At 39.9% G+C, this 12,931-nt stretch overlaps 1 protein-coding gene across 3 annotated transcripts in view; it reads right to left on the bottom strand.

Annotated features, from left to right (window-relative positions):
* Positions 1-560: 560 nt before the first annotated feature.
* Positions 561-12,931, bottom strand: part of LOC138205133 (estrogen receptor beta-like) — a 66,861-nt gene continuing 54,490 nt past the window's right edge. For all 3 annotated transcript variants that reach the window (XM_069160857.1, XM_069160858.1, XM_069160859.1), the window contains 5 exons: positions 11,810-11,948; positions 8,213-8,346; positions 4,935-5,118; positions 2,747-3,076; positions 561-2,030 (listed from right to left, as the gene is read on the bottom strand). In XM_069160857.1, the coding sequence (XP_069016958.1) occupies positions 1,925-2,030; positions 2,747-3,076; positions 4,935-5,118; positions 8,213-8,346; positions 11,810-11,948 (893 nt within the window). In that variant the 3' untranslated portion in view covers positions 561-1,924. The remainder of the gene's footprint in view (positions 2,031-2,746; positions 3,077-4,934; positions 5,119-8,212; positions 8,347-11,809; positions 11,949-12,931) is intronic.

Raw genomic sequence — 12,931 nt, 5'->3', positions numbered from 1 at the left:
ACTTTTTCATAATATTTTAGACGACATGCTATAGTATGACTTTTTTTACATATTTTACATGCTATGGTATGATTTAAAATATTTTGGATGACACACTATACTATGTCTCTTTCATATTTTGGACGATATACAATAGCATGACTTTTTTTTTCATATTTTCGACCACACTACACTACGACTTTTCTTTCAAATTTTGGTCCCTGCTAATCACCCGTCTGTCTGTTTTTCTGCCTGCTCATTTGAGCATCCCGTATTTTCATCATCATCATTTTCTTCTATTACAGGCACAAACTCATCTTCAACTCTCTTATCATCCAATAAGTCCAAATCTCAATCCTCCTCAACCATCCTGTAAAGAATCCTCTTTGCCTCAGTCCAGTCTCCTAAAACATTTCTCCTCCTGTTCCGCTGTGCCGACTGACCAACACCCCGACATACTGTGCTGGCCGCCTGCCTAAGGAGGGAGCATGGGCGCAACCAAGTGTACAATTGGAAGCGGGGGCAGTCAGACAATTAGGTTTTCCTTAACAATAGTTAATAAATTGAAAATAAACAGCAAGTAACAAGAGACAGAACCGTCACGTTTATTTGTATACATCCCAATGTGTGCGTGAAAACCAGTGTACACAAAGTTTTAGTACGTATGCACCGTTTATACATGAGGCCCCTGGAGACCCACTCACATAAAATTACGTGGACACCTCTGACCAATAAATGCGGTTAAAACACCAGCTGGATGCCATCCTGAAGGGAATTAAAGGGGATCAAATTCAACTTTTTGATATATCTAGAGTGCTCAATTGCGTTTACGGGTCATTTATAAACTTTGTTTAATAATTTATAATAACTAGCTCGTAAGCGACTGACGAGCCACTTACTAGCTTTTCTGAGGTCGTACTTAACTTTAATGATTCAATTATTTCCATGATGCTGATAAGGTCAGGATTATGTTTCTGTTTAAGTGAGTTTTTTTTCTGTTTCGCTGGTGCCCAGTTATTTAATTCTGTAAAACGTTCTAACATTCAGGTGACTTGACAATTACCAACTAATGTTAAGCTTTTTTTTTTTATCACATTTAACAAAACTATAAAGTGCCGTCGTCTCTCAGTTTCAGGGCTATCCAGTCATCAGTTAAAGAATTTTTAAGTAAAATGTTTCCCTTTAAAAAGAATAAAAGAAAAAAAAAGAAAAGTTATGCTGGTGCTTCAGAGTAAATCTGTGCCACATTATGTTGTGTAAATTCAGCCTCGGTTTAACCAGATGGACAAGGAGAGATTTTTAACAGTCATTTTAGTAAAAGGCCACATACTGCTGCTTCTCGACTCCACTAACAGTTTGTACAAAGAGAGTAGAAAACATCTTGCGTGAACAGGCACCGATTGAAAACACCAAAGTACACCACATAGAAGTGAAAGAGGGAGAAAAAAAAAAAACACAGTGTGATAGAGAACAGTGCCCTTTTACGACTAACAACCCTTTTGGAGATGGTGAACTGTGTTGACCACATGCACCCTTAGAAGTCAGTGATGGTTTGCAGATGGCTTGTTCTGGATGTTACGCAGAGGTGAAAAAAAAAAAAGAAAGAGATACAAATACTGTATATCCAACAAAAGAAAACAGAGCACAAACTGCCTGGCAGAGGTCCAGCGATGTTCTCATGAACACCTATTTTAGTGCACATTCACAAGAAATATTTACGCACACAAAATATACATTTGATCAAAACCATTTTTTTTTTTTTTTTTTTTTTTTAAAGGCTAAAAACATTTCACCAAGAAAAAAACAAACAAACAACAACTTTACCTCACAACAGCACTTCCTGTTTTGTTTTGTTTAGATTTTTTTTTTTTTCTTTTCTTCCATTTCTCGGTCTTTGGGGGACGGAAAGCCGTTCGGGTTCAGTCGAAGTCTTTTTTAAGTCCTGTCACTCTAAGGCGGTTCCCATGACAACAGGGATGATGTAGTTCGGTGGCTCCACCGAGGGACCGCGATCTCCTGTATCCAGCGACCACTGTTCCGGAGAGATGTAACTGTGAGGGAAGTAATTACAGTTATTTTACTTTAAACATTAGACACATAAAAAATATATATATATAGTTTTTTTTTCTTGTTTTTTGTTTTGTCTAAGCCCCTTCTGTTATAATTTTTTTCTGAAATCACTTCAACAATTAAGTCAGTCTTCAGCTTCAGTTGCTAACGACAAAGACCGCAAACCACTCCAGAAACCTGGACATCGTCATGGTTTCTGATCCACATATTAACATCTATATAAATACAGCTACAAAATCAGCCATCTACATTATCTTTTTAATAATAAACATATATTAAGAAAAACAAAATCATTTGTGTCTCAGCAGGACTTCAAATAACTCAGATTGAATCACATCAGTCCAGGTCTTGGTCTCCTTTTACTTTAGGTTTATAAAGCGCTGAGTCCAGACCTCCCAGGTAGTCTGGGACGAGTCTGCATCCATTCCTCAAACTCAAAACTAAACATGGAGAAGTTTTTATGCTCCACATATCAAGAACAAACTCACAAAAAAAAACCTTGAATCTGCTTGGTTCTTTTAGACGAGGACTCAACACTTTTTTTTTTTTAACTTAAATTTGGGACTCTTTATTGATACTTCACTGTACCTCGTTTTTAGTCTCCTCATTTTGTTTTTGGTCATTTTGCTCTTGTATTTTCATTTGGCCCTGCGGTTTTCAGAGTAAACGTACGTTTTCCTCCACCACTGAAACTTACTCATTGCTGTCCATGTGAGATGCGGCTAAGCTCTGTGACGGAGGTGTGGACTGTAGGGGCAGAGCGTGCAGGTGTCTGTCCAGGAGCGGGACTTCGGTGGCGGTGGCGGCGGCGGCGGCGGCGGTGAGGGTCTGGTCCGAGCCCGGCTGCGGGTGGGACGGAGGCGGCGGGTACTGCTGCTGGTCACCACAGTAGCCGTCAGAGTTTGGTGAGGACGACGACGTTTGACTGCTGCTGGACGTGTTGGCGTCCAGCATCTCGAGGAGGAGGTCGTACACCAGCACCACGTTCTTCCTCTTCATGGAGGAGAGGTGGTCCATTCCTTTGTTACTGCGGAGGAAGGGAGGATGATGATGGTGAGAAAGTGACGCGTCACAGACACCGAGAAAAAGAGCTCTCTAAATCTTTTGCCGTTTTCTTTCTCCATCTCAATAAGTGCTCCTCTACTAAAGCCAATGAGTGCTGCAGTCTTGATTTTATTCTTATCTAAAACATCTTCACAAAAACAATTATCTTTTTTTTTTTTTTTATCTTTATTTTTAGTGTTTAAAATTAATGTTAAACAGGACATTAAAGTATTTCTGTAGTTAGTAAAACACCTTTAAAAAAAATTTGGATTTAATAGAGATTAATACTGTAGTTTTTGTTTTGTCCCAAAAACCCACAGCTCTGTTTGATGTTTACATAAAAATAAAGTTCATAAAACTGGATATCAACACAAATTTATGTAAAAAAAAAAACATGCATTTATTAGAAGCTCTTTTATTAGAAGGTTATAAAGCCATTTCTAAAGCTTTGGGACTCCAGCGAACCACAGTGAGAGCCATTATCCATAAAAGGAGAAAACATGGAACAGCGGTGAACCTTCCCAGGAATGGCCGGCCGACCAAAATTACCCCGAGAGCGCAGCGACGACTCATCCGAGAGGTCACAAAACCTCATCCGAAGAAATGCAGGCCTCACTTGCCTCAGTTAAGGTCAGTGGTCATGACTCCACCATAAGAAAGAGACTCGGCAAAAATGGCCCGCATGGCAGAGTTCCAAGACGAAAACCACCGCTGAGCAAAAAGAACATTAAGGCTTGTCTCATTTTTGCCAGAAAACATCTTGATGATCCTCAAGACTTTTGGGAAAATACTCTGTGGACTGACGAGACAAAAGTTGAACTTTTTGGAAGGTGTGTGTCCCGTTATATCTGGCGTAAAAGTAACACCGCATTTCAGAACAAGAACATCATACCAACAGTAAAATATGGTGGTGGTAGTGTGATGGGCTGGGGCTGTTTTGCTGCTTCAGGACCTGTTAGACTTGCTGTGATAAATGGAACCATGAATTCTACTGTCTACCAAAACATCCTGAAGGAGAATCTGTTCGTGACCTCAAGCTGAAGCCAACTTGGATTCTGCAGCAGGACAATGATCCAAAACACACCAGCAAGTCCACCTCTGAATGGCTGAAGAAAAACAAAATGAATACTTTGGAGTGGCCTCGTCAAAGTCCTGACCTGAATCCTATTGAGATGCTGTGGCATGACCTTTTAAAAAGGCGGTCGGTGCTGGAAAACCCTCCAATGTGGCTGAATTACAACAACTCTGCAAAGATGAGTGGGACAACATTCCTCCACAGCTGGAAAAGACTCATTCCAAGTTATCGCAAACACTTGATTACAGTTGTTGCTGCTAAGGGTGGCCCAACCAGTTATTAGGTTTAGGGGGCAAACACTTTTTCACACAGGGCCATGTGGGTTTGGATTTTTTTTTCTCTCCCTTAATAATAAAACCCTTCATTTAAAAACTGCATTTTGTGTTTACTTGTGTTATCTTTGATTAATATTTAAATTTGTTTGATGATCTGAAACATTTAAGTGTGACAGACATGCAAAAAAATTGGAAATCAGGAAGGGGGCAAACACTTTTTCACACCACTGTATATATATATATTACAGGATTGTATTCACTTTAATGCTTTGGGCTCACAAAAGTTTTTAAAAAAATGCATGATTTTCTTTGATCTGTACACATTCAAAATGCTACATAAATAAAGTTGTATTAATAATTAAAATCAATTCAAAGCAAGAAGGTTTTATGAAGAAGACAGAATTAAAGCAGCCAACTTTATGAGTGCGTGTGTTTTTCCGATCAGCTTTGTCTGGATGCGTTTCGGCGTTTCCTGTTGTCGGCGTCTGTACCTGACGTGGCGGATGTGGGAGAGCAGCATGGTGAGGTGGCCGAGGCGCAGAGTCTGCTGCTGGGTCGACAGGCCCAGTTTGGAAATGGCCCAGACCAGAGCGTCGATCACAGAGTCCAGCAGACGCATCAGCTTGTTCCTGCTCTCCAGCTCCTCGGCGGTCTGAGGGGAGCTCGTGCACAGATCTGCAGCAAACAGCGGAGACACATTTCAACAAGGAGGGAGGGGGGGTGGAGGACTTTTATTAATAATTATACATCCGAGACTTACATCCTCCACCGTGGAAGTTGTAGAGGTTTCTCATGTAAAAGCTGCAACAGTTTTGTCAGAATTTAGCGTGATGAATTTAGTTGTTTTGACATCTCGTAATGTGGAGTCCATTACTCTTAAGCATTTTCCCATTGGCGCTTCAACCTCTGGAGAGCAAAGAATGTGCTCAGTAAAATTGAACGGCAATCCGCCATCTGGTTAGATTTGTATAAATTTTGTGCTCGTGGACATTTTGTCCTGAAGGTGGTATTTGAGAAAAGCTCTGGGTGGGGCACCAAAAACCTTGTGATTCATCCTCTGTAGACAATGACTATCCTCTGCAAATATAACTGGAACAAAACGATTAATTTTGAGCGACTTTGCTTGGTAAAGATTTGGCCCTAGTGGCTTGTGTAGCCCTCAAGAAACACACCCAAATGAATAGAAATCAGTATTTGGGGATTATTATCGTTGAAATTTGTTTTTTTTTATTATTATGGCAATGCTAGTCTGTTTATATTTCTAATTATCTGCAACCAACTAAATATATTTATTCTATTGTACATATCCTCCTGAAGCACGATGCGTTATATCTATTTACATTAATTAAAATGTCAAGTTTTTGGCTATATTTTGAACTCTGGTGGATACCTAACAGCTCTTCATTGTCTCAGTATTTGTTCTGTCGACAATGATAATTATGTTAAATCGAAACATCCATATAATGTGACCAATAACTCAATAAATAACTCCCTTCCAAACAATGCATTCGATGGACCAACAGACTGATCTGTCAGCCACTATCGCCATCTTTTGGTCCCAGTTGTAGCGAAGAAATGTTTTAGGATCAGTAACAGCCTGGAAACAACTAATCGTCCATTTATTTTCATCTATTTTTGGCCCTTTTTTATTAGTCCTGTGTGCACCTTTAAATAAAACAAGTAACCCGCAAGTTGACTCCGCAGTAAGAAGACATTTCTTGAATTGTGTTTGCCGACCTGGGGGTGGGGGGGGGGGGTGCTGTAGCTCAGCTGGCAGAGTGGGCCGCACACCAACCGGAAGGCCGGCGGCCCGATCCCCAGCTCCCCCCGTCCACATGCCCAAGCGTCCCCGAGCAAGACACCAAACCCTAAAAGTTGCTCCCGATGGTGTACCGTCAGTGTTGTAAGTCGCCTTGGATAAAAGCGTCAGCTAAATGAAATCAAATGAAATGACCTTTTCTTATCGTCATGAGTCCACGTCTGACTTAGAGAGTAGAACAAACATCTGATGTTTTATGAGTTACTCCAATCTAACTCAGGCCTTTCATATTCTTCTCTTAAACAGGAGCCAATTGTAACCCAGTTATGGCATTTACAAACGTATGCAGTTTCATCAACCTGGCACATCTGGATGCTTAAGAAGCTCCTTATGACTTCACGATGGACGCAGCAGATGAAACACTAGAGGACAGTAGAGAGAAGCCGTAGATCAACCTGTCCACCCACCACTGGGACAGAGGACAGACAGACACAACTTTCCATCTGTCCAAATTCGTAAATCTTCAAATCATTTCTGCTTCAATTTCTTTGACTATTCAGACTCCCTTTCACTTCTTGCACAATTTGTTCTTTTTTTTTTTTTCTTTTTCTCCACCCCAGCTGCAGTGGAGCAGAGTCAACATAGAGAGAACAGCGTCTGGCACAGGATCCTGTGGCTGTGTGTGTGTGTGTGTGTGTGTGTGTGTGTGTGTGTGTGTGTGTGTGTGTGTGTGTGTGTGTGTGTGTGTGTGTGTGTGTGTGTGTGTGTGTGTGTGTGTGTGTGTGTGTGTGTGTGTGGGTGGGTGGGTGTGCGTGCGCGCGTGCGCGCCTGCCTGGGAGGAAACTTTGTTAAACTCTGTGAGGACATGCGTAGAGGCCGGTCACCTCCATGAAACCTTTTCAGTGTCTGCTGGACGCCGTGACCGCTCGAAACACATGAAAGGTTGAAAAACAAAAAAGCCACACGGGAATAAAGTCCGTCTTCACATTTCACCCCAAACCTTCTTCAGACGAGCAGAATAAGTTCTGCCGATACAACTTCTGTGGGAGGATGACCAGCACTTTTAATAATGTTGATAATAATAATTTAAAAAAAAAACACATTTAATGGACTAGTATGTCGTAACACTTCTCCACGATGCTTGAAAGGGTTATTAAGATGGTACGAAATGGCTTTTATTGTAACAGATGATAAAAAAAAAAGATTATTTTTTTTTGCAAAACTAAAAAGAACTGTGACTGTGGTTCTCTGTTAATATCAGAAAAACTGTTCATTTTTTTTTTTTTTAATTCTAATTTTGTTGACTTTTGTCCGCATCTCAATACAGATTTTAATATCTTTTATTGTTATTTGTCATTAATAATGAAATCCTAGTAATATTTGGGCTTTCAATGACAATTCATTCTGCGTGATTTTAAATTATGCAGAATTTCAGTGAGTCAGATTCAGCCTGATCTTACAGAAACATGTGAAATGATTACGACAGCATCCTTTGGTGGTGTTAAAAAAAAAAATCAAAGTCATGCATTTCCAAGTGAAGTTATGTGAAAATTTTACAAATTAGCATTTTCTACATGATGTTCTGCTGTAACTAACAACTTAAAAGACAAAAAAAAAAAAAAACAGGCCTTCCTCCAAAAAAACCCCTTCAAAATTTCTGTTACATGATTTTAAGTAAGTTTTATGGCTATCACAGAATATTTTCAACCTTTTTTGTTGGTGGGATTTGACACACTTCAAACTAAATAATGATCTTTTGTAACATGTACTTTAGTTCTTGCTCTCCCTTTTTTTTTTTTTTTTTAAATCATGTGGGTCATAGGAGACGGGTGTCACTGACCCACTTCCAGATTCTTGTTTCAGTAAACTTCAACAGAGCCAAGGGACAAACTTATCTGGGTTATGTAAGAACCAAAAACACACACTGCTCTATTGATCACACGGGATCTGTCGCTTTTTGCAACCTCATATTGCAAATTCACCCCCATCTTGCGCGTTTGTGAAACTCACTGGAGTTGAGGAGGATCATGGCCTTCAGGCAGACGTACTCCTCCCTCTGCAGCTTCAGCTCACGGAACCGAGAGGTGGCTGCCAGCAGCATGTCGAAGATCTCCATGATGCCCTCCACGCACTGTCCCTCCTCCCTGAAGAGACGCGAAGAAGAGGAGGTGGAGAGGGTGAAGAAGAGGGAACAGAAGATTGCGTGAGAAGGAGAAGAAGCAGTAAGGAGAATCAACATGAGGAAACAGGAAAAATACTGACGGGTGTTTATTTTATTTTGTCCATCCCATCTTTAAGCACATCTGTGTGTAACGGCACAAAAGTGCAGCAAACCTGTTACTATTAGCTTCATGAAAGCTGACTTTATCGTAGGACTGTTGCATTAGAGGCATCACTTGTAGCTAGGTGTTCCTAATAAACTGACACACAATTTTCATTTAGACAAATTACAGTATAAATAACATACAAAGGCGTTCGTGTCAGCGGTGGTCTGTATTTTACCACCGAGTGATGTTTGTAGAAAGACATTTTCTTTTCTTTTTTTTCTACTTGGAAATTCACAATACTTTGTTTGGTGAAATAAAAACATATATCAACTTTGTAAATATGGATGACGCTGCTGTTCTCGTAGGACATATAAATCAGCAAGTTGACTGACATGGCAGAAATACAAATGTACCTTGATGGGCGTCACAGCTGTGATGAAAATGAATGCAGATAACTGCAGACTGGGGAAGAACAAGCAATTCTCAGATTCCTCACATCTCCCTCTGTTTTCTTCCTTTTTTAAATTTTTTACTTTTGTCTCAAACTTAAACAGTTTTGGCTTTTTAATCTTTAATATCAATTGGCTGTAAAAAAAAAAAAAAGAAGAAAAAAAAGGGTTAATTTAGCGAAACAGTTTTGTGAGAGAAGGTTGTATCAATGTGTGACAAAGTGAAAGATAAGATGAAAGAGGCAGAACAAAATGTCGATTAAACATTAGAGATTGACTCTGGTTGAGTGAGAGGATGGATTTGCGTCCAGGATGTTTTCCTGAGCTATCCAAGGAGAAGAGGCGTCCGCAGGCCGACGGTGACCACCGCACAGAGGAAAAATAAGGCTGTGTTATGAAAACACATCAAGGCTGACATAAGCCTATAGTGATAGTCTCCGTGGCAGTGGAGGAAAGAAAGGTCAAACACTGAACTCAACCCACTGCTGTCCTCTTATAAATACTCCTATTGGCTCACACTACATTCTCAGTCTTCTCATAAGAAAAGAACTCGCAATAAATCCCATGAAAAGGACCAAAAACCAACAATGAATGAGTCCTGCTGACAAGCTGAGTGTGTTTCAGAAGCCTGCATAGTCAAAGAGCTCCACTGTTGTTTAAAAAAAAGATCAAAAACACATGAATGATTCACACTGTTGCACTAAATGTGGATCAAATCCACCAAAAACAATGTTTTTGTCAAAATTTGCTTGTAGGCAAGTACTGAGCCTATTTTTTTTATTTTAAAGGGAGTGCTACCAAGAGGAAAGTCACACCAACATTTCAAACTACAGAAAACAGTTCAGTGGAATCGACATAAATCAGTGGGTCAGTTGGCAATCAGTAAGTAAATTTGTAAAGATCTTTCGTGTTCAAGTTCAACTTTGTAAGTTTTCAAAGTCACGGTTACACGGCGTTTTACATGAAGCAGCAGCTGCGTATATAAAAAAGACATGGAAGAAAAAAAAGAAAAATGTTGCGAAGAAAAAGGAACAAATCGCAGAAAGGAAGCATCGGTGAAATGTCTGTGATAAAAAAAACAGGATTTAAGAAAAAGATTTAAAACACTCATGGAGAAGTTATGACAACGCTCCTGTTGCGTCATTCACTGTGATTTAATCTTCCCAGCTGGAGGACCAGATATGAAAGGCATGATAAAGAAACAGATGTTCAAGTAAAATAGGATTAAAAAAAAAAGTTTAACTACGCTGGTTCACTCGCCGACTGATAAATCAGCCCCCGCCCTGACGACTGCACGGAGGAAACAGCATCTCAGAGAGCCATCGTTACTGGGCCGTGACGGGCTTGCTAACACGCAACCAAGCCTGGCAAACGTCGCCTCTTACAGAAGGAGATGCGGGTGAACTTGTGGCACTTTCAGATGTGACCAGGGCTTCATCCTTAAAGGTTTACGACGGATGGAAGAATGGGAAATTATACAAAAATGGAAAAAGGTTCATCCTCCCGGGAGAATGAATGGGATTTCCGCAGCAGTCTGTCCACTGGAGTTTTATATGTAACTTTGTGTGGTGAAAATTTAGGCCTCATGGTGGAACTACAGAAATGTCATCTAATTTATTGGGGTTCATCTTCTGGGAACTACGAATATGTTGAAAATACTTATTTAAAAATAAATAAAACATGTCCGGTTAATAGAAAATGTAACCTCAAAAATCGTATACGTGTTTGTACATTTGATACGTTCATGCGCACCTTTCTGCATGCTCAACTAAAACAATGACAGCCAATGATCTGAACTCGACCTCCTGCTCTGCTGCCCTTAAAACGCGTTAAAAAACAAATGTTACTTTCATGTTTTAATAAATATTTCCCTAAAAACTACTGCTGACAAATTATAGGAAGTTTCCTCCACTCGTGGCAGCCTAATCACACACCAGTGCCAGGAGCAGACAAACGGATGTCTGGCCAAAGTTGAAGGTCGACGTCGGAGGGAACAAGGGAGCGATAGAAAAAAATGTTTGGCAAGAAAACGAGCCGCCAGTCGAGAAGAATCAGAGATAAATCTGCGGCGAACGTTGGCGATATCTCGTCCACGAGTGAACTCCCTGTTTTACTGCGTGTTGTCAACTCATCATCACACTGTAACAATGTGGGAAGATTAAATTGCCATCCGTGTTGTGGCAAACAGAAGACAGCTGCTCACATTCAGAAACACGGCAGTTCACCTCAAGTACTGGGAAATCCTAAATAAAGGCCTTTATTGATCACGAGAGAAGAGAACCAGAAATCTGTCTGATTTCCAGCATAGTAACGACCAATTGGATTTTAGTGTTTGAATTTGTTTTTAGCCTCGCAGTTAAGATGTTGCACTTTCTTTTTGTGGTCTGTAGTAGGTAATATTTTCTATGGCTATGTATCCTATCAAAGCAAGACAGATCATGGACAAGAACAATAACTTTACATATTAAAGGCATTTTAGTATATTTGGGGAAGATATCAAATTAAGTAGTAAAGAAAATCCCAAACAGATTTGCATTAAAAAGTGGTCTATGACATCAACCAAGACTTCAAGGATGAACTCAGAAACTAACTCTTTCTGTAAGCAAAACACTAAACTACCTCACGATATTGAACCTGCACACTAGGTCATGACCAACTCCACAAAAGCCTTCAGAGCCGCGCAACGAACGACCACACTAGTTCTCGTTCTGCAGCTTCGGCAGTCACTCCCGCTCCACAGCCACACATGTAGTTACCAAGAAGCATGTATTAGTGTTAGTTGCATGCTCACAGAAGAGGAGCAACTTCTGCACAGCTGCCAAAAGATGATGTGATGTAATTAAAAAAAAAAAATTAAAAAAAAAAAAAAAAAACTTGTTCTGCTTTCTCACCTGTTGAGTTTGAAGTCTGGGGAGAAGATGAGTTTCCCCGGATGATCCACGGACCTCCACATCAGGCCCAGCATCAGGATCTCCAGCCAGCAGCACTTCAGCAGGTGGATTTGGTCGGCCAGACTCAACTCTACAAAACCTGAGGACAAAGCAGTCAGGAGAAAAAAAAACACAAAGTTAAACTGGATACGATCCTCAAGTAAAAAAAAAAAAAAAAAAAAAAAGCAACTAAAAGATTAAAAAAAAAAAAAAAAAAGACATTACAGGGTGAGTAGAAACTACATTTGTAGTTACCAGAGTTTACTCTTCTTAAAAAAAAATCTGATTAAAACCCCTGAACAACAAAATTTCGAGATAAAATAGTGTTTATTCCATCTTATCTGAATGGGGTCACGTTACTATCAATATTCTCATCTGATTCTCAGTTAAAAAACAGAAAGCGTTTGTTGAAAGTTCTGCCTGTAAATTAAAGGTTTCAAAAGGAGCCTATCGACCTTTTAGAAATTATAAATACAAACGTCCTAAAATCAAAAAGCACCATTATAGTGACTAATTCTATAACAAAAACATCATCATTGAACAACTGTGGATTTTGCCTGACAGCACCTCACTCACCTGTCTGTGCCTTCTTAGGTCTTTTATAAAGCGGACAAAGCACACTAATTTTCACTTCTGTGACTGAGGAAATTTTTTTTTTTTTCTCAGGAAATCAGGAGGGGGGGGGAAGAGAAATGGTCTTTTTAAAAAAAAAAATCTGTGAAGACGGTCTTTATTCAAAAAAAAAAAACTAGGAGTCTTTGTGATCCCCTCACATTAGCACCTCTGCTGAGAAGCTACCTGCTGGGTTGAACACTGGCTAAGAGGAGAGCGGAGAGGGAACGAAAAGAAGAAAGGGAAAGAAAAGGGGTAAGGGAGGGGAGAGGAAAGTAGAGGGAAACTAAATTCGTTGGAAATAGGGTCTATCAGTCAAGACGAAAAAAGAAAGTCACTAAGTGAAACCTATTAATGTCAATGAGACTGTCCTTCTCCAAAAAAAAAAAAACGACCCCATATGTCTTTACTTAGGTGAGAGTTATATTTTAGCCAAGTAATATCTGATTAATAACTTGCATTTCGACTGGA

Source organism: Embiotoca jacksoni, unplaced genomic scaffold (assembly GCF_022577435.1).
Source record: "Embiotoca jacksoni isolate LCO1_2020_lvr unplaced genomic scaffold, fEmbJac1.0.p SCAF_27, whole genome shotgun sequence".
Taxonomy (NCBI): domain Eukaryota; kingdom Metazoa; phylum Chordata; class Actinopteri; family Embiotocidae; genus Embiotoca; species Embiotoca jacksoni.
This window is presented reverse-complemented; position numbering and strand designations above follow the sequence as displayed.